Here is a 22,150-nt window from a genome sequence, read left to right on the forward strand (position 1 = left end):
ATTCTGCCAAGACCAAATACAGTAACATTGCCATATCCATTGCCATTACCATGCCAATCTCTCCGAGAGTTGTCATGGCATAACATTATATATTCACATTTTGTGAATAGAAGTGTTATACAAAATAATGTGTCATTACATATTATATAATAATATATTACATAATAATTAAAACAGTATGAATGGAAATAAATTTGAGTGCTTTCTGCAGCTCACTCACAGTCCTCTCCTGAGTATCCAAGCACCACCTCTGGTCTGGGGCCAGACCCGTAGTCATTGACCGCCTGTACGGTGACTTCATAGGGTGCAAAAGTGGGCGTTCCTGTCACCATGTATTCCGATACATTGGCGAGATCGACTGACGTCCAGCGATCCGCATCTTTCATACTCCAGCTAACCTTGTATTTTAGGCCTGGACCGTTCGACTCCAGCCCGGTCAGCTCCTGCTCAACAGATATTAAAAAGAAAAACAGGTTTACCAAACGCTTTGACATTTCATCATCTATTCAACTACATCTTTAATAGTGTCCAAATACTTTTAGGAGTCACTAGAAACTATATACATAAAAAAGATAAATTAGTAAGTACTGTATTGAATCAAATCACATCAAAAGAGTTTTACCGTCCAGGTTATTGTCATACTGTCGGGTGACGTTCCAATGACTTCAACGTCTGATGGATTCATGTCAGGCTCTGTGAGGATCATAATCAGACTTTGAGCCATACAAATGTAGGGAAGTTTAAATATTTTAAAGCAATCTACTTCCTAATAAAATCACTCACGTGCAGGGTTGGTCCGGTACTGGCTGGATGGCACGCTGGGTTCACTCAGATTTACGCTATTGAGTGCCAGAACCCTGAAAGAGTAATAAACATATGGGGACAGATCCAGTTGGGCTGTGGTGATGGTTCCAGAAACGCTGGTCATATTGTGCCATACTCCAGGCTCGTGGAGCGAATCTTCATATTGGATCAGGAACACTGAGGTAACCAGGGAAAAATGGATCAGAAGCTGTTGATGTAATAAGTGCATCTCTATTTGATTTAACACAAGGAATCAAACAAAGTTCAGTTTTTAACTCACATTCAATAGGGCTATTGTGATCATCGCCAGGGGTCCATGTAAGCCGAACACTGCGCTCTCCCTGGTCCGTCAGCTCCAGGTCTGTGGGCCGGTCCGGTTTCTCTGAAAAAACAGATATTATGAGACACAAAACTCGATCCAGCGGAAGTGCACCAGACATTACAAACATGCAACACAAGCCAAAATAAAATAACAAAAAATGACCACAAAACTTAAAAAAATGCCAGTCTGAAATCTCACATTCTGTTAAAGGCATGATTACAAGGCACAGCCAAACAGATCTCATGAGAAAACAAAACTACATTTTGGAAAATTCATAAGAATTTGTAAGATTTGAGTCGTACGAAATATATCTAAGCATGAAGGTCCACCCCTAAACCAAACCCTCAGTGGGACACAGTGGGAATTCAGCACTAATTTGTGAAAATGTAAAATACTCATGAGTTTGTAGGTAAAGCTGAAACCATGCAGGTCTTTATTTTAAGTTTGAGTGTGCCTCATTTGTAAACAAGATGAAACTAAAAATCAAAATAGTCTTTAACAGTTTATTTATTAATGGGCAAAATCCACAAAACACATTCATAAGCACATATTAGGGAGATGAAGAGGGATAAACAAACAAACCCAAATAAATAAATAAATAAATATATAAATATATATATAAATATATATATAGATATATATATATACACACACACAAATGTGTAAAATGGGTTTGGGACCTGTTTGGGAACTTAAAGAAGTGAGCTTTACCCAGTACTATAGTTGGTGTTGGTGTGGCCTCTGACAAGGAAAGCAGTTTTGAGGAAGTCAAAATTTAATTATACAGAAAAAATACAATTTCAACTCTTCAACAGCACCCATATAATCTATTAACAAAAGGAAGCCAAATTGTATATTGTACAGTTTTTAAAAGTGATGTATAAACGGAGCGTACCGACAACTGTGAGTGTGGCTCTGGCTGAATCTTGGTCCAAGGTGGTGTTTCTGATGCAGATGTAGGTGCCCTCATCCTCCTCTGTCACGTCACGTATAGTCAGACTATCAGGGCCCACCTCAAATCTACACACATGCACACCTGTTAGTCAAAAACTAGCAGATACATGCCACCTTTCAAAGCATTTAAACACACCTTTCAGAACCTTTAAGGTTTTCACTTTTCTCAAACTAAATTATGCTTTACATTATAGGTACATTACATTATATTATCATGTCAATATGGGCCAAAATCTCAGGGGAATGTTTCCAGCATCTTGTTAAAAAGGTAGTTCTGAAGCCAAAATGGGGTCCGACCAAGGTGTGCTAGCAAGGTGTACCAAATAAACTGACCAGAAAGTGTATACTGTTAATGCTATAGAAACTGAAGTGGCAATAAAAATATATAATAATAAAATATAAAAAATGAATCTCCCTTGCTCTCATCATGTGCAGCGCTTAAGATGCTGAGCTCGGCTTTATATGGTGCTTATATTAAACAACATTTGCAGCACTGATTGCAGGTCATACCGAGAATCGTCAGGAAGCTCTTCGTTGTCTTTGAGCCATATCATGGAGGGGAAGAGAGTGGGGTCATGTTTGACCTTACACTCAAACACAACCATGCTGCTTCTTTGAACCACTTTATACCCAGGCTGTTTGAGGATCTGTGTAGGCTCTGTGGAAAGAGAGAAACAACATTTCCCATCTTACAACTTCCTTTAGTCTAGTCTATTATTCCTTCCTTCATTCAGCATATTAAAAATATGCTGATTTAAGCTGGACAAATTCAATTTAGCTTTCACTCACCTTTCACTTCCAGGTAAATGTTATTCTCTTTGTTTCCAAGATTGTTAGAGGCCATGCAGGTGTATTTGCCGCTGTTTAGTGACTGAGCCACACTGATCTCTAAGGTACCGTTTTGATGAATGATGTACGAGTCGCTATCCAGTATGCTCTGACTGTCTTTAAACCTTGGGATCACAGACACATATTCAGCATGCAGCATTAACTCACAGTAAACACTTTTCTGGACATTAAAGACAAGCCTAAAAAGAATGAAAATGAATGCTAAATAAAAATAAAAATAATCACCATGTGATCTTTGGGAGGGGCGAGCCAAACGAAGCACAGTCTAATAGAGCCCTTCTGTTAGTGATGACTGAGTACACATGATTTGGAGGAGTCAGCACCCTTGGAGGTTCAGCTGAAACATAATAGAATATATTCAACAAAACATTTGAAAAATATAGAATAGAATAGAATAGAATAGAATAGAATAGAAATGCATAGAACTAACCCAAGACACTGACAAAGGCATTGGCCAGCAGGTAACCGTACTCATTGGAGGCGGTGCACTGGTAAACAGCACTTGAGCCTGTCTGAACATCACTGAGGATGATTTCGTCATCTTTGATTTTCCGACTGGGGTCCTTATGTGAGTCTATCAAGAAATAACATCATCATTTATAATCATAGTAAAACTATAATCAAGCCATTCTTTTAAAAAAAGGTATGCTACAAGCTACTAACAACTAGTTAACTAAGTAACTAAGTAGCTAACTACATCTGAAGGGAGAAATACCCTTTTGTCTGTATATTAGATTATTTAATTTATTATTTAATCAGAGCAATATTTTCCATTGGTACAAAAACAATAGAAGGAATTAGGGTGAAAGCATCAAACTTCAACAGATATGATACAAATGAAAAATTTAATTAAAAACGTATGTAAGCGATAGGGGTGAAAAGCAGCATTATTATGCTAAGAAAAGAATGCGCAACCGATGAACTTGACCCTGTAATGCGCAGGTTCAGTTTTATTAAATGAGTTTATTTACATGTACAGTACTGTATGAACAAACTGATTAACTAGAATAAATCAGAACTTTTTACATATCAATATAAATTGTGTTACACGTTGAAAATAGTAGCTAGATACTGAAAAAGCTACTGAACATTTTTTGACAAAAGCTCACAGAAAGTGGTTATGTGAGTGGGTGACATACTTTCAATGGGAATTCCGTTGACAGACCATGTGACCTTGGGTTGAGGGTTGCCACCCACCCGGCAGGTGAGCATTCCGTTTTCTTTCGGGGCCAGGATGAGGTTCTGAGGGGCACTGATCCAAAAAGGAGCCGCTGTGGCGATGGAAGGAGAGAGTTCAAAATCAAATTGACAAAATTTAAAATTTTTATTTTAGAACGTTAATTTCCTGTGCCACACATTAGAATTAGTCAATCGTATGTTGCAAAACAAATAGTAACAAATATTTTTGGATATTTGGCAAACCAGGGGTTATTATCTGAACAACAGGAAACACAAAGGGTCTTTTAAATCAGCTCAAGTCCATGAATGGTTCAGGATGGTGTCCAGGGGTCAGTGAATGATGTGACTAAACAGGATTTTTGAGATGTGACAGATGAAAAGACGTCCTGTGACAGACCTCTGATCACTACAGTGATGGTGTGATGGTTGCTCCCCAGGCGATTCTTGGCTAAACAGCGATAATCTCCCCCATCCGCTTCTGTCACCTCAGTTATTTTCAGAGTTTTCTGGAAACTGTGAAATGAAAAACGGCTGCTTGGCAGCTCCCCGACCACCTTAGTCCAGGAGATTTCTGGTGTTGGACTAAAAAACACAAAAACACTCAAAAACTTTTGAACTGATAGTCACATTTAAGCAAAACCTTTAATACAATCTGACCTCAATCAGAAGAACAAATGGACATGGAAGCAAAACATTAGCTACTCTTCGACCCAAGATATACCCATTTATCCACTTCCTGTTACTTACAGGCCATCAGCGAGGCATTCCAGCTCCAGCGTGTCTCCTTTCAGGACCATGGTGGTACTGTGCGCTCCTGGTGGGTGCATGAAAGTGGGCGCTCTCTCCCCAGATGGAGTGTCTAGAACAGGGATTGGTCACAATCAGAAAGACAAGTCTTGTAACCAGCCAGTTATTACCCAGGACTTATGTGAGGGGAAAAGATTCTATTTTGGTATGTAAAACCACACATGAACAAGCAAGATAAAAGGTGTACAAATAGCATATTGCTGATCAAATTTGATGCTATATAATAAAAAAGTTTGAAAATACACTTATTTTGATACTCCGATAAGTTCCCTGAAAGCCTTGTGACTTAATCGCCCTGATGTCTTTGATCAAGTGAACCTCATATTGGAATGACAAGAATTTTATCCTTCCATTGCTTCTTTTGGATGGACATGCATGGCCTTTAAAAGAGAATGGAAGGATCCAAATGAAAATATAATAGGAATGAACAATGTTTTCGTGAGATATTTTACAGAACTTTATATAGTGTTGAATAGAATGTACTATGCAACACTGCACTGATGCATTTATTCAGTTCGATTCAAAGAAAGGAGAAAGTTTAGTGAACAACTGACCAGTAGGAGATACTGCAGACACTGCCTAAATGTTAATTAGACAATTAAAAACAAAGAAAAAGGACTGATTACCATTCATATACAGTCATCTTGGAAATGTTTGTTGCAATAAACAATGCAAAATTAATTGTTTCAAATTTCCAGTCATTCCCATGATAGTCAACTCCTGTAGTGTTGGCTTCAGTCCTTTTGTCAGTTAAATCTGACTAAATCAGTTTTCATTAAAAAAGATGAAATGAAATGAATATTAATGCCAAGTGCGGTACAGAGTGAGACCTTCATAGAGATTAGGTTGTTTGAGGTCAGGGTTGGGATTCTACAGAAGTGGGTTATATTTCTGGTTATAAGTGATATATTAGGTAATGAGCTATTCCTGGTTAGGCAGAAACACAAGTGATGGGAGGGATGAAGGCTGGGTTCACTTGGAGAAGTTCTGCTAGCACTCACCACCCCAAAAATCTGAGCCATTCAAAAAAGCTGCCAACACAGTGTCATTCATAGCTTCAACTGGAATACAACAGAAAATTATGAGCATGCAATGCTTTTACATTTACGGGTCTGGAAAAAGCAGGAAAAATCTGAAGAGGCATTTAAAACTAAAATTCTAAAAATAAAATAAAATTTCAAGGAATTATCTTCACTTCAGGATTTTTCTTATGGCAGTAGATGTGAATAATTTGACAAATTAATTGGCACATTATACAATTTATTAAATATTTTAATAGATTTACAGCCCTAATAATAACAACAGAACTGTGATTCTGTGTATACAGTATGTAAAATCTGATTCTGTATATATTGTGCAAGCTAACTTCAACATAAAAAGGCAGTGTTGCTTCTATTACAAAACCTGATTTACATTGTTTGGAAGAGAAATCGGTGACAAAAAACACTTACTGTCCAGCACGTTGACTGTGATAGGCTGTTTCTGTTGGATAGTCTGAGTGTGTGGGAAGCGGGCATAGCAGATGTAGTCGTTTCTGGAGTCTTCCATGAGCACATTGGAGAAATATAGATCTCCGTTTAAAGCCTGGGACACACGACTGTTTTGGGGAAGTCTTTGGAAATCTGACAAAATGGAGTAGACAAATGTTGTCTGTATTTGATTTTTGGCCTTTTGCCACCCTTATCAAGTAGTATGAGAGCAGATAGAAGCATTTAAAGTAATTTTAAACACCATTTGCCAATAAAAGAAGGACCATGAAAAAACAACGAGCTAAACCTCCGAAACAGACCAACGAATTTACATACTTGGGTTGCCATGTAAAGTATATGAAAACATAACCAAATGACATTTCAGTGGCTGCTTACACTAGGATGTGCTAGACAGCCGTGTGTGGCGTGTTATTGTCATAAAAGCATGTGAATATAGGTGATATTGTCTTACTGTTATCCATCCAGAAGATGATTGGAGGAGGCAGGCCAGCTGGGGGTCTGCACTGCAGTACTAAAGACATTCCCCTCTGTACAATGATTGGTTCATTTTTCTCTTTTGACCACAAGGGGGACCCTATGAAACAGAATCGGAGGCTCAATTAAACAAAAGCTGACTGAAAAATATTTTAAAAAAGCATTCCTGTGTCAATTTGATCAGTGCCTGTCTTACTTGACTGACGGATGACGATGTTATTGGACACGGCAGAGCCATGCTCGTTGCGGGCGATGCACTGATACACGCCCTCGTACGCCTCGGCCTTCTCTCCGCTGATGTCAATGACCAGAGTGCCTGAGCTGGGCTTCATAATAACTTTCGAATCCTTTTCCACATCGAAATGAGTGCCGTTGCGTGTCCATGAAAAGCTAGAGTGAAAACAGAAAATCCATTAGGAGAGCATTGCACACAGTGACTGTACAATCAATATTTTTTATTTATAACAACATTAATCGTTCCTCACTTGTCAATCAAAGTTGTTTGCGTAAAGGAACAGTTCACCCAAAAAGTTTCCACCCTCACACACCCGTTCAGATCTTTATTATTATTTTCTTTAGATATTTAGCTGAATGTCCAAGCTGCCTTTTTCCATACAAAAAAACTTGATAGTGATTTACATTGTCAAGCTCCAGGAAAAAAGGATAAATAAAGCATTATAAATGAGGTCTAGATGACCTTTGTGCAATATTTCAAGTTTCCTAAAGCCATAAGATAGATTTGTGTGCAAAAGAGTCCAAAATTGAAGCTGTTATTCACTGATAATTGCAAATAAACCTGTTATATTTCAGTCTGTTCTTCGCATTAAGCTACTGTATGACTTCAAAAGACTTGCATTTTAGCACACAAAAGTCACTGAAAGATAATTTTATGATGCTTGTGTGTTCTTTAAGGTGTTTGGCAATGTAAATCATCATCCACTTTTGGTTGTACGGAAAAGAGCAGCTTGGACTTTCAGCCTAATACTTCCTGATGACAAAATATCCACCATTTAAAGACCTGCACAATGTTTAAAGAAGAGTTTAGTAGGTGTTAAGCATCAGGCATCAGTCCACAGCAGCGGAATCTGCAGTAGCGGTAACCATGGTGATTCAAAGTGACACCCACCTGGGATGAGGCTTTCCTTTCGCTTCACAGTGGATAATGATGTTCTCCCGAGGGTCGATGATGTAATCCTTGGGGGACTGATGAGTTATTGTGGGAGGCTGAGGCACTGAAGCACAGAAACCAGTGTGAAGACGAGCATCTCTATTTCCCACACACACAACACACACACACCTTGACACAAATCAGCACAGATGCACCACCTTTGCAGAAACTGATTCTGCAAGAAAATATCTAAAAATATAAATGTGCCCAGCTTTAGTTTATCAATGTAACAGAACCCAGAGAGACAAACAACCAAAGAGCATGCAGCATGCAACACAAACTCTCATGAAAGTTCTTGTTGGCATGGCAGATCATAGCTATAATTTACATATAGCTTTATAGTTGGATTATTTAATGTTTAATAAAAAATACAAGTTAGTATGCATATCAAAATCATAAACACTTCAAGCGGAAGAAAGCAAAAGACATTTACAGTAGATCTAATTCACAACAAATTTCACAGCAAAATGTGCCCAGACTTACATCCCTCCAGAACTTTAGCTTTTTTGTCCAAATGAATCAGGAAATACATAAGCAGAGAGTAAAAGAGTTCAAATTAGTGTAAGAGAAGAAGAGAGAAGAGAAGATCAAACAAAATTATGTTCCCTCAGAGAAACTTCCGGAGGTGTGTTGGGCACTCATTACCCATCATGCAACGTTCATGCCATTTCATTCTCCTAATGCAGTTCGGATGGAAGCTGATTGTTTGTCGATGATTCATTGGCTTTACCACCCTGATAAGAGTGGTTCATGCATTAAAGACTCCAAAAAGATTGAAAAATGAGGAACGTTCTGTACTGAACAATATGATGGAGTTGAATTCTGTAACGATAAACTACTTCATCATTAAAAAGATGCTTCACTCTTTACCTATGCAATCTTTTGTAACATTATACATGTCTTTATTGTCACTTTTGATCAATTTAATGCATCTTTGCTGAAAAAAAAGTGAAAAAATCGTACTGACCCCAAACTTTTGAACGGCAATGTATCTTATGCATTCATGTAGTTGATATCACAGCAACAGAGTGATAGAAATAGAAAGATGGAGGGAGAAAGAGTGACCAATGCTCTCTAAAAGTCCTTGTATATTCTGCTTACACAGTAGTGATGCTGACTTTACACACTGTCAGTATGTTAACGTGAAATGCATCTCTAGAGAGCAGCAGCTCAGAAAAGAGAAACACTGCGAGGACTCACAGTGGCACACTCGACTGCATTTCCATGTTTATAATGAGGGGTATTTTACTGTTTTTTAGTGTGCTTGAATGAATCTGGATTGAAAATCTTTAAAGGGGTCATGACATGGATTTATTTATTATTATTTTAATATGTTCCTTGAGGTTCACTTATAATTTTTAAGTTTTTGGCACACAAAAACAAATGTATATGCAAAAAAAAAAAAAGATTTCATTCTGACCCTCTGTCTGAAGTTTTTAGTGGTCAGCTCTTAAGGGCTCAGTAGGAAGCCACTGTTATGATTGGCTAACGTCATTGCATAGGAAACAGTATCAACATCCACTCGCTATTGTACGTGCGTAAGTGTTTTGAAAATATTATGCATCTAAAACCATAATTTACAGACAAAGCTTTATGAAATCGCATTTCGTTATGCAGCAGCTATCAGATCCAACGAAGCTAACGGCTTCATCTGTCAAAAAAAGTTTATTTCCGAACTCTCCAACATTACACTGTACCTCGTTTATAAAACAAAATGCTCCGAACAAACATACGATCTGGAAGGCCATTAAAATAAACCATCCACTTGTTTCTGATGTTGCGATCCTTCTGAAGTCTGTTTAAACTGGACATGTTTAGCGAACGTTCTTTCACTCTTCCATTCGTCCTGTTGTCGACAGTTTCAAGTGCATGGAGCATGTCAGAAACTGAATGCACATACACTCACCTAAAGGATTATTAGGAACACCTGTTCAATTTCTCATTAATGCAATTATCTAATCAACCAATCACATGGCAGTTGCTTCAATGCATTTAGGGGTGTGGTCCTGGTCAAGACAATCTCCTGAACTCCAAACTGAATGTCAGAATGGGAAAGAAAGGTGATTTAAGCCATTTTGAGCGTGGCATGGTTGTTGGTGCCAGACGGGCCGGTCTGAGTATTTCACAATCTGCTCAGTTACTGGGATTTTCACGCACAACCATTTCTAGGGTTTACAAAGAATGGTGTGAAAAGGGAAAAACATCCAGTATGCGGCAGTCCTGTGGGCGAAAATGCCTTGTTGATGCTAGAGGTCAGAGGAGAATGGGCCGACTGATTCAAGCTGATAGAAGAGCAACTTTGACTGAAATAACCACTCGTTACAACCGAGGTATACAGCAAAGCATTTGTGAAGCCACAACACGCACAACCTTGAGGCGGATGGGCTACAACAGCAGAAGACCCCACCGGGTACCACTCATCTCCACTACAAATAGGAAAAAGAGGCTACAATTTGCACGAGCTCACCAAAATTGGACAGTTGAAGACTGGAAAAATGTTGCCTGGTCTGATGAGTCTCGATTTCTGTTGAGACATTCAGATGGTAGAGTCAGAATTTGGCGTAAACAGAATGAGAACATGGATCCATCATGCCTTGTTACCACTGTGCAGGCTGGTGGTGGTGGTGTAATGGTGTGGGGGATGTTTTCTTGGCACACTTTAGGCCCCTTAGTGCCAATTGGGCATCGTTTAAATGCCACGGCCTACCTGAGCATTGTTTCTGACCATGTCCATCCCTTTATGACCACCATGTACCCATCCTCTGATGGCTACTTCCAGCAGGATAATGCACCATGTCACAAAGCTCGAATCATTTCAAATTGGTTTCTTGAACATGACAATGAGTTCACTGTACTAAAATGGCCCCCACAGTCACCAGATCTCAACCCAATAGAGCATCTTTGGGATGTGGTGGAACGGGAGCTTCGTGCCCTGGATGTGCATCCCACAAATCTCCATCAACTGCAAGATGCTATCCTATCAATATGGGCCAACATTTCTAAAGAATGATTTCAGCACCTTGTTGAATCAATGCCACGTAGAATTAAGGCGGTTCTGAAGGCGAAAGGGGGTCAAACACAGTATTAGTATGGTGTTCCTAATAATCCTTTAGGTGAGTGTATGTATACTGTATCCAGTGTTGACAGAGGCAGTGATTATAATGAGTTTGATTTGTTTTTGACGTGACGCAATGCTCACATACAGTGTATGCAAATATCAGCTGTTAAGCAACTGAATGCAAGTGGGCGTGGTCTATGATTCCATGATGTATAACTATTCGTCAATGTCTTGCTCTGGAGGCAGTCATATGCAAATGCATTTGCCCATATGACATCACAAACCTCACCATATTCAAACGAGCTGTTTTTGGAGCTATTCTTTGTTTATAATGAGGAGGACGTTTTAAGCTATGAAACTTGCAGGATCTCCTTTAATTTTATTTCTAATCTTGTCTAAAAATGTCTAAAAAGATCCATGACAGAAGATCTTCATGTCAGTCGCACATCTCAACTTAGTGAACTCATTTTAAAATAGGTTAGGCAGCTTTTTTGTGCACTGCTGTCAAATTAAATCTATATTAGTGGGAATTATTACATTTTATTACATCACATCAGATTCAATTTTGGTCACTGCGCAATACTCACGATCTAGAGGCACTTCTAATCCAGTGGTCATGTGACCCAGCAGCAGCAGTAGCATAACAGCTCCTTCACAGAGCATGCAACTCCTCTTCCTATCCATGGCAAGGGTGCGTTACATGAAAATCCTTCCCCTCCAGGTCAAAGCAACTGGGCCTTGTGATTCGCACTCAATGTGACCATTCAAACATACAGTATAGGGGCATCCAAGACTAGCCAGCGACTCTGAAAGAGAAAATAGATATAAAAACAATGACCTAAAAGCACAAACAGATGGCAAGATCTTTATTAGGGAATCCGTGCTGGAGACGGACAGCTCGCGTGGGCTTTGATCGTCCTGACATACACAGAGACATGTGAGGGCACTCAGCTGGAAGAGACTGGGACGCTGTGATGGCAGCACACCCTCAGCACTGGCATATGGATGTCAATACACATGGCTGAAGCACAAAATTACACAGCCTGCTGTCTGGTTCCTCAGAGGTTGGTAAAGAGACCCCCCCCCCCCAGAAATACCTTTCCTGCTCCAGAAATCCTTTTGTTTTATCGTTCTGCTTTCTGAATGCACTGAATAGAAATTTATGAAGCACATTTTTTCAGATGGTTAAAAGTAGAATGTGGTCTAAAAGTACAATGCTCTTTATAAAACAAAACAAAACCAAAAATAAAATAAATAAATGTGTGGATAGGAAATTACAAAATTACATTTACAATCAATTGATTGAGACACTTAATAGCTATAACATCAATGATGTGTTTCCCAACCTTTTAATGTGGCATAAACATGTGTACACACATGTAAAACGCATCATGATTATGGTGGATGAGTGACTGCGATGTTTTTGCGATATAAACCCAAGTAAAAAGTTTTCAGTGAGGAAGGAGGAGTATAATGTGTCAGAGAAGTGAACTAGCATTGGTTGATCCTGCCGGTAGGTAGAGAGAGTGCTATCTGAGTGATTCTGCTGTGTAGCAGGCTGTGTCAGGGAAATGGGCTCTGCTTTGCATAATTCATGAGCTCAGAAACCTTGATGGAGTCACACAGCAAGAGAGAGAGAGAGAGAGAGAGAGAGAGAGAGAGACAGCGCATGATTCTGTAGAGCAAAACATTTATCTCAAGGTGAAGGTTTCAGACATTCAAGACAGAGACAGGTTCTCCTGGATATCACATGCACCGTGAACATCATTTGTGCCGGAATCTATCTATCGATATCACATTTCTATGTGATTCAGGACTGGTTACCTAGATACACTTGTGGTGATAAATTTACAATAGAGGCCAGTTGCTTGGACACGGATTCAAATATGGTTTAAAAATGTAATGCTCTTCAGGTTAAGACAAGTCTTTAGGAGACCCTGATTTAACAGTCTCATTTAGGCTAGTGACATTAGAAAAAAATATATAGATAGGAAAATACAAAATATTAACTTTATTAATTTATAGTAATTCATGATCTAAAAGGCCTACATAAACTCTTTAAGATGCCATATGAGAAATCTAATTTTATTAGATTTAATTTTACAAATCTATTGTTATTTATTGTTATCAAGTGTGGTGGGTCATGACCCCCCCCCCCCCCCCGTGAATACAGGGTTGAATACAGTCAAAAAAAAAAAAAAATGACAGAAGTGAATAAAGAAACTCAAAGGCCTTTAGCACTTTTTTTGGCTGAAGAAAAAAAAAAGATATGCAAGACTCCCTAGATTTAGCACATTTTCAGTATTTCAGACAATGTGTACAGCATGTCTGATGGCTGCTATGGTGACAGTATGTGCTCAAGCGCCCTTTGGAAAATCTGAACCGGTCAATTGCAGTGGAGAGAGTAACAGTGACAATGTCTTAAATGGAAACTGTCAATCACATTTCCTGTTGCCACGCAATCAGCTTGACCTTTAGCTACTCTCAAACATAAGAATTGGTGAAACAAAACTAGTAAGCAATGTCATCTGTGCCCTTTATGAGAGTATAATACCGTTTATACCAGGTATTAAGATGTGTTTTGGTTGATCGGATCACAAATAGTAGACCACACCGAACGCAGTCAGTGCATGTTAGAAATCAGGAATAGTGAGAAAACATTGTGCTTGGTACGTTTTTCATCTTCAAAACAAACTTGAGTCTTCAGCCGACAAAGTTTAAATCCCGCCTGGCTAGTGCGCTACCCATAATGTTTTTGTGGTTGCTCGAATGCATTCGACCACATGAGCGTTTATACTATAAAAGCAGTCCGATCATTTTCGACTACTTCTGGAAGCGGTCGAAAGTGGACAAGCTCAACTCAGACCAATATGATTAGTGAGACTTCATGAAAAGTGAAAGGGTGAAGTTAATACACCTGTATTTTGCGTCGTCCACTTGTGATCTGATCGACCAAATGCATCTTCATACCAACTGTAAACAGGGCCATAGAGACAAAGTCTAGATTCATGTCTGTGTTGTCATATGGTAGAGATGTGCAGTCATGTATAGTCTGTCTGAATTACAAATTTGCATAGCACAAACAACATTGTTTCTAATCGTTAAATGTTCAACACTTTTTCTCTGGCAATAATTCATGATTTATGTATGAATTAATTAGCCAACAGATGTTCCCGAATTCAGGCTATTAACATTCTGTTCAAATTAACTGAATCAAGACAAACTAATGAAAAATTCCCTTACATCTCTTCATTTTTACATATATTTTCCTTATAGCTCTCAGAATTTTTTTAAAGATTGGAAAATTTCATGAGATAGACTGCAGCATATTAATAGTTTTTAATTGTTTTAAATGGTGGCTTGTAGCCCTGGCCCTTTGGCATAAGTATACTTTAAAATAGCTCAGAGGGATGCTTTGGGTAACATTGGGTCTCACAAAACAAAAACAAAAAAACTGATTTAGAAACTGTGCTGACTCATTCATCTTATGACAGAATCAATAGAGATGGAGGAGAGATACAGCACAGGAAATCTGATCTAATCACTCTCTGATTGGCTGGATGAAGGACTAAAGGCACAGGCATCTGTCCTAAATGATGGATCTCAATCTAGGGCAGCAGGGCTTCTGAGGCCCCTTTTCTGGATCAACTTGGCTAATGGCTTCTTTATTGGACGAAGACCACCCTGGATGGGCAAAAAAGATAAACAAACTAAAGGGAATATGTGTCATATAATCTCTAAAAAGCCAGAGTCAATCTTTTTATCAACAATTTTCCATAAATGTCTAAATAAATATCTAAATGTTTTATATTTAGAGCCATTCACATTTAGTTATTATCTATGAGTCATTATGCAAATTCACTTTCAGCAAGAGAAATTTTGCCACAGGCTTTTCCAAAACCAGTCTATTTTAGTATTCATCTCAGCATAATCCCAGCATAAATTAAGAAGAATATATGCAAATGAATGTCATCATTTACATATGAATGGCCTTCTACTGTAAAAAAGTGAACAGAGACCATACCGTACAGTCAAAAGGACTTCATTCATACGGGTTTGTTTTGACCACATCCTACTGCTGCCTTCTGTGGGTTTGGCTCACTTGTTGTTTGTGTTGACAAGTGGTTATTCTCTTTCACGAGGAGGGAGATCAGAAGTCATTGTTGTCAAACTGTCTTTTTCGTATTTGAGTTTGTTTCTAGCTATTTAAACTACCTTTTAAACAAACCTTTGGTCCGTTACCATACCATAGTTAATAATGTTTGCTTTTGAAATGTCTAGTACGAAGTCAGAATACTGTAATTACATGAGTCCTTTTAATGAAACTTTCATCTATCCCGTGTACAAGGCCACAGAAGTGTGAGAACCATCGACAGAATGTCCATCTCATGTTGGGGAGGGTCTTTCAAACTGTGTGTACTGAGAAGGGCTGGCTATTACCATGAGAATGAGACACAAGATAAACTGAGACCAAAATGCTTAGTGAAACTTATTCAACATTGCAAACATACAGCACATCTTATCGCCGAATCCACACAAATACCATAAACCCCCTCAAATGTATATATATTTTTTAACAATAATATTATTTTATGACCCCCAAAAAGCCTAAAGAAGCACTTTAGAAGACAAAATTAAAATTTGTCAGATTAATTATTTCTTTAACTTTAGAAATATAAAAACTGGATGGACTGACGTAAGTCAATGGTTCATTAAAGCAAAACAAAACAACTAAACAACAAAGCAAAGCACAAAAAATGAAAAAAAGAGAAAATACTATATAATATATATATTTAGCTTTCTTATAATAGTCACTTGAGTCTATTCAGTTTATCAAAATAATAATTCCTCTTTACTTGTAAACCATTTCGGTAATGTGTTGGGTGGTTGGGTCGCAACTTAAAGTGTAACTTTGTCGATTTTCAATCCTCTTTGTATTAGTACAATGTCGGTAGTATATGTGAATGAACAATGTTTACTCGTTACCTGGACTGAGAAATTCACGTTTATTGGTCAACGAAAGTCGTGTAGTTTGTTTCCGTGAAAACTACAAATTACACTTCTGCATTTTTGTATCCCCGCCCACAGACAGTCGGATTGACAGAGGGGTAAACAACAAAACCGTAATTGTAAGAGTAGGTTTATCACTGTACATTGTATTGTACTTTGTCTACTCTTTAAGCAGCATTATGATAAACATGGAAGACTATGGCAAAAGCTCTCTTAGCCTACCTGTACACGGCAGTGTTTTGCTTCATGCTGAACTGACAGAACGGCAGTTTCTTTCAGTTTTCCCCCTCAGTTTGGCCTAAAACATGGTGTTCGTAGTCATCCACTTTGAAATGTTAAAACAGAGGTTTTTCAGATTTTCCATTGCAGCGTTCTCTCCATATTTACGATTCTTTGCATCCTTTAGCCTCTGCCTACAACACGCTGGATCCTTCAATGGAAGCCGAAAGTAATTCACTCCCGCTAAACATTTACTTTATGAATTCTTGCAACCGGAAACAAAACACGTCGACACTATTATGACTAAAAGTTTCTTAAGAATTATTTCCTACTAAAGCAAGGCAGTATTTGACTCAGGTCAAGCGTATCCATAGCAAACTGGCGGGGGTGGCCTTGGACGGCAACATGCCCAGTGCATTATGGGTGTTGAAGTTTTCCTACAGCCTTTTTTTTACAGCCTAAATGTTTTTGACTTTCTACTGCATAGGCAGCCAAGTTTTTTTGAAAGCCCATTTTGCCAGTGGTGAAGTACCCCTTTAAAACTTTTCAGAACTCAAAACAGAAACCTCAACTATCATATTAAGTTGACCTCAGGAAAAACATAAAATTGTATAATGTTTTTTCAAATCACCCTTTTAAAAGCAATTTAATTGGCAAGGTTAAGTACTGTATTTGTAAGCTCTCTCTTTTCATAGTTCACAGCCATCCGGAGAATGCACTCTCAGAAAGAGTACATGGGAAACTTATTTCCTCTGATAGTACAAGTTCTTCTCAACAGCTCCTTCATTCTGAAGAAGACCTGAGTCAAGAGACCGAACCGGGCTGCTAATTTAACGATCACTCCGTGTCCACGGCAACACACTTATTACACACACATGCCTATTAAAAGACACACAAAACGCAGCCAAACCCATCCATCTTTTTAATGTAAATCCAAGGAGAGGACACTACTGAGAGAAGCCCTCTCAACAGCTCTCCTCTGTCATTGGAGACTGAAAAGAATGAACCGCTCTTTACTTTAGCACAGGATGCCTTCAGGCCAAACGAGAGGGGACATGATTAAATGTCTCTTTTCACACCAAAGTCTGAAGCCCTTAAAGAGGGAATTAGATAAAACAGTGGAAAAACAGAAGATACAGCAGCTTTATGCTAAAATCTTTTGCCGTTTTCAAAGGGTTAACGTTTGTTTACCAGCTCATGTGTGTTCTCTAGACAATAATGCTGTTTTGTTTTGCATTTTAATTCATAAAGTACCTCTGGGCCAATCAAATCCCTGTTTACTCAAACAGTTTATGGAAAACATTGCTTTGACTTATTTGCAAGAGCACAAACGAAGAGGAATCAATGAGTCAAGAAAATTGATTGTCTGAACAAACTGAGCTGGTTTCACAGCATGCATTTCATTTCAGATGTTAACACTGTATGACACAACAAACAAATTTGCCTTTTAAAAGTCATAATTAGCCGTCAGCCGCACAGTAGGCTATAAGCTCACAAACATTTAACTTTTATTGAACTGCTCCGTTGGCAGTTTGTCTGCCATTACCTTGTTGCTATGTTCAAAAACCAACAAATGACGGTTTCGGAAGCAATACAATGCTAAACCACAGCGCAGCGTTGTTTTAGTAGTTCACTGCCAGGGTTTAGCATAGCGTTACTATCTAAATAAATGAGCTAACTTCATTTAACAGTGGTGGTGTGAAGTTATCCACAGCTAAAGGGTCACTTGTTCTTGCAGTGTCAGCAGAACGATAGAGCTTTCTTTCTCTCCTGAGCTTTGGGAAGTTGCTGATTGTCAGCAAGCTCCTGTCTGGCAACTCACGAACTGCATTGTTGCTTTATGCTGTTTATAGTTCAGTTAGGCTGAAAATACAGTGTGACCCAAACCACTCTGAGCAGAACTATTCACTTCAAATATAAAAGAACACACTCGTCTAAAATAACAATGGGAAAAACCTGGGAAAATCTATGTAGATCTCAGATGTAAAGGTGCATGGGTTTCACATTGCTTTTAACTCATACTTGTGATGTGTTACAGAGTAAAATAAATAAAAAAGTTGGCTTTAAGTCATATTAATCATTTTGCATAACATGTAAGCAGTTCTCACATTTTGAAGCAATTTCACTCATAATTGTGATGTTTCAGAGTAAAATAATTAAAATTGCTGATCACAGATTTTGAAGTAGGATTCACAATGCATTTACAAAACCACATCTATTAGACCAAGGGCCACTTCAATCAAAATCACAGAATTTCATGTGGGAAATATAGTCTAGACTCCAGAGTAATAAATGCTTCCTGTGAGGGCCTGTTTTTCAAGTTTCTCCTACAGGTAAACACAAATCACTTGCATTGTTATCACAAAGCTCAGGATAATGTGGAGCACACAACGTCTAAAATTACCTAACTAGTGTTAAATTACCCGCCAAGGTTGCAAAAAACGAACAAACAAAAGAAACCTCTTTATAATGTTAAAAAGGATGTCAGACTAAAATATACTGAAGACAGAGTACTTCTTCAGTCAGTCAGTCCTTCAGAAACTACTACAAAGCATTATTTAATAAGCAGCCGGGAATGTCCAGAAATGACTCAATGGTTCCTGAACACTGTGAGTCATAACTTCATTTCTGCAGTGCTTTTCCCTGAGCACATGTGTAACAGGGGGACGTTATGTTTTATTCAACACTGATTGTAAAGGAGATCTCAAATGTCCCACAATCTGTTGATCAGACTATATAATCTGCCTCAGTGCTGTTCTCTTGTATAAAATCTATTCTATCTTTCCATCAGTGATGAAACACTGAGATGGTGGGTCGAGCATTTCATAAAAGACCTCTTCTAAGAGAGGCCACAATACTGTAAACCAGACTTATTTGTATTCTGGAAAAACACAATGAGTGTGAGGGGCATCTCAATGACCAGACATGATGACTCTAGACAGATGACAGAGGTCAAAGCAGTGAAAGAAGCATTTCTATAGTTCCAGCATGGTCTGAATGTGAATTATTGTTGCTATGGTGGTTCATATTTAGAACTTAATTTTATAAAATTAATATACTTTAAAAATAAGTTACCAAAATAGTATATTTTCTGTCTTTGTTTAAAATACATCAAAACCCAGGGGTGCACATAACTGGTATGCATGCGTGGTAAAAATAAACAATGCGCAGCAGAAAATGCGGAGGGAAGCGCTTTTGAGCACCAATATTTTTGGGGACAGGGACATGTTTACTTACTAGAGTAGGATTTTTCTCCATCTCTGGTAAAATAGCATTCATGATGATAAGTGTGTTCATTCGCGTTTGCACTTGAACGGACACACACACAAAAATATGTCAAAATACCAGTCTCTGCAAGAATTCTCTCTGTTATGTCATAAGTGAAAAGTTGAGAATTGAAAATGGTCAGTATATTTGTTTGCATAATAGTAAATATTATATAAATGTACTATTCTATTTGAGAATACAGGAGGAAAGGAAAGAGAACAAATCGTTATTAATTCATTTGTTTTAAGTATGAATTTAAAAATATGTTACCAATATAGAACCAATTCTATACTTTATTTTTGAATAATACATTTATTATTAAAATTCATCCTTTATTTCATTCATTCATTCATTCATTCACTATTCTATTTCTCTTTTCACAGTTTATTTTAGAGAATACAGGAGGAAAGGATGGGTTGGCACACTGCTCTCTCTGTTCCATCTGTTCGGCGCTCAGATAAACTGTGGTCATCTGTCCACATGCTGTATGTGGGTGAACAGGAGCTTTTATAGTATGTGCCGATATCACTGCCATTACACAGTTCAAAATGTGCTATGATGTAATACTCGTCATGTCATCTAATCCTTTATATATATATATATATATGGCCGGATATATATTATCAACTGGCCAGAATTTTGAGATTGCAATAGACGTGAAGGACTATAATGCGATAAGAGATCATTCAAGTACTGGGGAACTAAACCATTTAGTGCTTTGTAAGTAATCAGCAATATTTAAAAATGTATATGATGTTTAATAGGGAGCCAATGCAGTGCTGACAGAACTGGGATAATATGGTCATACTTCCTGGTTCTGGTAATAACTCTAGCTGCTTGTTTTGGACCAGCTGTAGTTTGTTTATTAAGCGTGCAGGGCAACCACCCATAATAGCATTACACTAATCTAGCCTTGATGTCATGAACGCATGAACTAATTGTTCCGCATTTGTCATTGAGAGCATATGACGTAATTTAGATATATTTTTAAGATGGAAAAATACGGTTTTACATACTTTTACGTGACTTTCAAATGAAAGATTGGTATCAAACACACAGGTTCCCAACCGACGACAAAGACTTGACAGAGCAGCCATCAAGTGTTAGACAGTATTCTAGGTTATTACATGAGGAAGTTTTTTGTCCAATAATTAGAATCTCTGTTTTTTCAGAATTAAGTAGTAAGAAATTACTAGTCATCAAGTTTTTTTTATATCTGCTATGCATTCCGTTAATTTTGTGAATTGGTAAGTTTCGTCAGGACGTGAAGAAATATAGAGCTGAGTAAAATCAGCATAACAGTGAAAACTAATGCCATGTTTCCTAATGATATCTCCCCAAGGGTAGCGTTTACAGAGTGAACAGCAACGGTCCTAATATTGAGCCTTGAGGTACTCCATACTGAACTTTTGATCGATAAGACATCTCTTCATTTACTGCTACAAACTGATAACGATCAGATAAGTATGATTTAAACCATGCTAATGCACTATCCTCCTTTAGGTAGTTATTTACTGAAAATCTGACTTGCTAGCCTTGGTCACCATTCACTTTAATGGAAAAGGGCAACATGCACATTCTGCTTTTGTGTTCCAATGAAGAAAGTACTATAAGTCATTCAGGTTTCACATGACTTGAGGGTGCGTAAATGACAGAATTTTCATTTTTGGTGAGTCAGATTGAAGAATCACCATTCAAATATATCATAAAATATGTCTCAGTCCACACAGACAAACAAAAAAATGTTGACAGCATTATATGTCATAAAAACAACTTCCCAGCAGCATCATTCTCATGCTCATGCACATGGCACAAGATCACTATCTATTTCTATCTGCTCTTTTCTACAAAACACAGCTGAGCTCTAGAGAACACGTCTGTATATCTACTCTAACGGGGCCAGACGCTCCCAGTAATGTCTAAGCACAGCAGGGATCATCATTAGGGAAAGATCACGTTCAAGTTCATTCATTTCAAGAAAAAACACAGTTTTAATCATAGTATCAGTGTCTGGAGCATGTAAAATGCTCCATGTATTCAACCAATCGCATGCAACTCCTTTGAACCACTATCAACTGCATTCCTAGCAAGAAGTCAAGCAGTGTGTGTTTTTAAAACATTAGTCATGGCAGGAATATGAAGGATTCTGGATAATTTCAACAGAACTAAATCAAAATATGGCATGTAAAAGTTTGCAATTTACACTGAGGTAAAGATGTGTTCATATTTGATCTACAGATTTGTCATTATTTATTCTACAGATACATCATGTTTCACTGAATTTAATCAGATTAGATTATATAAGGCTTAACTGATCCATTGGCTTTTTTGGCGGAAGTGTCTCATATTGTTGCCTAACACTGCTGACAGCCAGGTTTGTGCCCTCAGAGGCCAAATCGAACACTTTGGATGACAGAGAGAGCAGCATATGCAGCTTCAGCACATTAATAGATCAGCACTTTCAAGTTTTTCCCTACAATGTGTACTATGTGTTTTTGTGTACTTCACACTTTTAGCTACTACCTTGCATCTGAATGTATTTATTATTT

At 38.0% G+C, this 22,150-nt stretch overlaps 1 protein-coding gene across 14 annotated transcripts in view; it reads right to left on the reverse strand.

Annotated features, from left to right (window-relative positions):
* nrcama (neuronal cell adhesion molecule a) overlaps positions 1–22,150 on the reverse strand; it is a gene marked incomplete at its 3' end in the record, with an annotated part of 50,218 nt that overhangs the window by 10,457 nt on the left and 17,611 nt on the right. For 7 of the 14 annotated variants that reach the window (XM_079869011.1, XM_079869001.1, XM_079869013.1 and 4 more), the window contains exons 3-21: positions 11,693–11,911; positions 8,531–8,548; positions 8,006–8,111; positions 7,076–7,269; positions 6,857–6,979; positions 6,367–6,537; positions 4,856–4,967; positions 4,506–4,690; positions 4,069–4,200; positions 3,360–3,503; positions 3,155–3,266; positions 2,870–3,033; positions 2,591–2,738; positions 2,022–2,146; positions 1,838–1,867; positions 1,085–1,186; positions 784–981; positions 623–693; positions 221–443 (exon numbers count right to left, since the gene is read on the reverse strand). In XM_079869011.1, the coding sequence (XP_079725137.1) occupies positions 221–443; positions 623–693; positions 784–981; positions 1,085–1,186; positions 1,838–1,867; positions 2,022–2,146; positions 2,591–2,738; positions 2,870–3,033; positions 3,155–3,266; positions 3,360–3,503; positions 4,069–4,200; positions 4,506–4,690; positions 4,856–4,967; positions 6,367–6,537; positions 6,857–6,979; positions 7,076–7,269; positions 8,006–8,111; positions 8,531–8,548; positions 11,693–11,789 (2,455 nt within the window). In that variant the 5' untranslated portion in view covers positions 11,790–11,911. Of the gene's footprint in view, positions 1–220; positions 444–622; positions 694–783; positions 982–1,084; positions 1,187–1,837; positions 1,868–2,021; positions 2,147–2,590; positions 2,739–2,869; positions 3,034–3,154; positions 3,267–3,359; positions 3,504–4,068; positions 4,201–4,505; positions 4,691–4,855; positions 4,968–5,916; positions 5,971–6,366; positions 6,538–6,856; positions 6,980–7,075; positions 7,270–8,005; positions 8,112–8,530; positions 8,549–11,692; positions 11,912–22,150 lie in introns of those variants that run through there. The other 7 variants (XM_079869014.1, XM_079869008.1, XM_079869002.1 and 4 more) reach the window with 5 other exon arrangements.

The sequence above is a fragment of the Squalius cephalus genome (genome assembly GCF_949319135.1).
Source record: "Squalius cephalus genome assembly, chromosome: 4".
Classification (NCBI taxonomy): domain Eukaryota; kingdom Metazoa; phylum Chordata; class Actinopteri; order Cypriniformes; family Leuciscidae; genus Squalius; species Squalius cephalus.